Source organism: Chanodichthys erythropterus, chromosome 2, assembly GCF_024489055.1.
Source record: "Chanodichthys erythropterus isolate Z2021 chromosome 2, ASM2448905v1, whole genome shotgun sequence".
Lineage (NCBI taxonomy): Eukaryota > Metazoa > Chordata > Actinopteri > Cypriniformes > Xenocyprididae > Chanodichthys > Chanodichthys erythropterus.
In genome coordinates, this window is record NC_090222.1 from 17,922,662 (window position 1) to 17,925,416 (window position 2,755).

Consider the following 2,755-nt stretch of genomic DNA (forward strand, 5'->3'; position numbering starts at 1 on the left):
AACACAATTCACAAAACCACACACCCAAACTGCAAAATACCTCATATATCCTGCAAAATGAAGCACTGCAACCGAAACTACACAGAGCATTATCAAAATCAAACTTTTGCATGAAATGGCACACACTTCATTCATATTACCAGATTTTTGCCTAACCACCTACACACTGTTGGGCATAATGAAAAGCACCCCCATCTTTAGTATGCTTTGCCATAATACTAAAATATGTATCAGATTGTTCACATGCACACAAATATTTGCAGATACACACACATGCTGTTGCAACTTTTATTTTTTTTCCTTCACTACAGTAAACAAGTCAGTACAACATAAGCACAGCAGATATATTTACATGGGACTGAACAAAAATATTCTTACAAAAAAAGTAAACTGAAAAAGAAAATTTCTGAAAAAAAAATATATTACAGTAAAAAAAAAAAAAAAAAAAAAAAAAAAGGCAAGAAAAATAATTAGGCAGCATCTTGCCGCACAGCCGGGTCTGGCCACAACGCCTCGTCAACATCACAGGCAATATCTTCCCTTGCCAGACATCGAGGGAAGAAGCGCCTTGAGTGCCTTATCCATCCCTGAATTGCACCCACATCAATCTCATCACATGCCTCTTCCATGGCCTGCACAAGAGGCATGCGCACAAAGGGCTGCCGGTCGTATACCTTCCACCGCCATGCCGAAAAGAATTCTTCTATGGGGTTCAGAAATGGGGAGTATGGTGGGAGGTATTGCACGAGAAATGTTGGGTGGTCAGCAAACCAGTTTTGGACTGGGGCTGCACGATGAAAGCTCACGTTGTCCCATACTACAACGTACCGGTTTCTTTGATGGTCTGCATCATTCATACGCTCTGGTGGTATGAGAATGTTGTGAAGTCTGTCCAGAAATGTGAGAATATGGGCTGTGTTGTATGGTCCAAGTTTGGCATGACGGTGGAGGACACCATGCATATTGGAGATGGCAGCGCACATTGTGATGTTCCCACCACGTTGGCCAGGAACATCTATAATGGCTCTGTGGCCAATGAGGTTTCTCCCTCTTCTTCTGGTCTTTGCTAGGTTGAACCCAGCCTCATCTATAAAGATGAACTCATGTGGGATTGCATGAGCATCCATTTCCAGTACTCCCTGAAAACAAAGAACAAAAAAATCACTCAATATGGTGTTATCCAGTACACTGGGAAACAATGTTGTGTGTAGTGTACTGCAGTCAATATAGTACTTACATCCACATATGCTCGTCTGAACTCTTTGTTTCTTTGAGAGTTTCTCTCAAACGGCACCTTATAAAGTGGTTTCATTCTGATTTGGTTTCGCTTGAGAATGCGAGCCAATGTGGACAGACTAACTCGTTGAATGTTGTTGAATAAGGTGTTGTCTTGGATGATGTGGCTTTGAATTTCTCGTAATCTGATTTCATTATTTTCCAAAACCAAGTTTACAATGGCAGCTTCCTGTACCCCGGTGAACATTTGGCCCCTTCCTCCACCATGGTGTCGTCTCTCAGTCCTTTAGAAAAAATAAAATAAAAATATATATAGGGCTTGGACAATGCAGCCTAAATATTTTCCCCCACAGTAGAGTACATTGTACAGGAAACTTGTACAGTTCATGAATGGCTGATGTCATACACTAAGTAAACAGGTGTCACCCAACTGATACACTATGACATGGGGTATACTACATGTGTACTACATGAAATTTTGGTTACATACCTGTTCTCCAGTCTAAAGGTCCAGATGACAGAGGCGACAGTAAAACGGCTCAAGTTTGGCTGCACTCTCTGTCCAGCCTCACGCATTGTCAACCCATGGTTGATGACATGATCTACTAAGGTTGCTCTGATTTCATTTGAAAGTGTTTGTCTTCTTTGGCCATGAACTCCTCTACCTGCTCTACCCCTACCTCTCACTCTTCCTCCCCCTCTTATTCTCAACCTCCCTCTCTTCCTCTTCCTCTTCCTCTTCCTCTTTCCTCTCTCTGCAATGTCTTCCATTGTTGTTGTAAAAAAAAAAGGTTCTCACCTGTGGTCTTTTCATAGTGCTTACATCCTGATTGAAGTGTTAACAATTAACCACTGAGGTGTTTGGCCAGGTGGCACATGTAATTGGCCAATTAGCTCATGTAGTGTCATTTTGAATGGCAGTGTTTTGAAATGGCAAACATGTGACTTTATGTCAGATTGTTGTGTCTTATGCAGAGAACTGTATTTAGTTAATTTAAAAAGTGCTATTTTGAAATGCAAAATGTGTGTAAAACAGAAAAGGTGTTTAGACTTTTGGAGACTTGAGAAGAAGTTTTGCTCTCTGTGTGTCAGTTTAAATAATTGTGCTGTGCATGTCATTTTAGTGTGTTAGCAATTGGAAAAAACTGTAATACAATTCATGTCGTTTTCATACAAAATGCAGTTAATTAACACATTTCTTAAATGCTTACATTTTCTTTTCATATAAGCATACCTCATACCAAAATCATGGATCTTTCTCATCTTATTTGCAAATGCTTAAACACAGCAAGTCAGAAATGAAGACCTAATGTTCCAGTCATTACAGTTTTTTTCGATTGCTAAACGACAGTGGGCACAACTGGAGTCACATGTGCAAAACTCTAACTACAGTCTGCACAGCAGCAGTTCATGTGGACCAAACTCTAGTTCGTTTTTCATTGCTTGAACACAGTTTTCAAAACTCTACACACTTATCCCATGACTTTAACCACAACCTGCACAACACTGTGGATTTACA

General features: G+C 40.3%; 1 protein-coding gene across 1 annotated transcript; it reads right to left on the reverse strand.

The window, feature by feature from the left end:
- Nucleotides 1–306: 306 nt before the first annotated feature.
- LOC137025718 (uncharacterized) lies at nucleotides 307–1,504 on the reverse strand. The gene is made up of 2 exons (XM_067393372.1): nucleotides 1,238–1,504; nucleotides 307–1,139 (listed from the first exon to the last, which is right to left on the reverse strand). The coding sequence occupies exons 1-2, from the start codon at nucleotides 1,481–1,483 to the stop codon at nucleotides 471–473; spliced, it is 915 nt and encodes a 304-aa protein (XP_067249473.1). The 5' UTR covers nucleotides 1,484–1,504; the 3' UTR covers nucleotides 307–470.
- Between the last annotated feature and the right edge of the window lie 1,251 nt (nucleotides 1,505–2,755).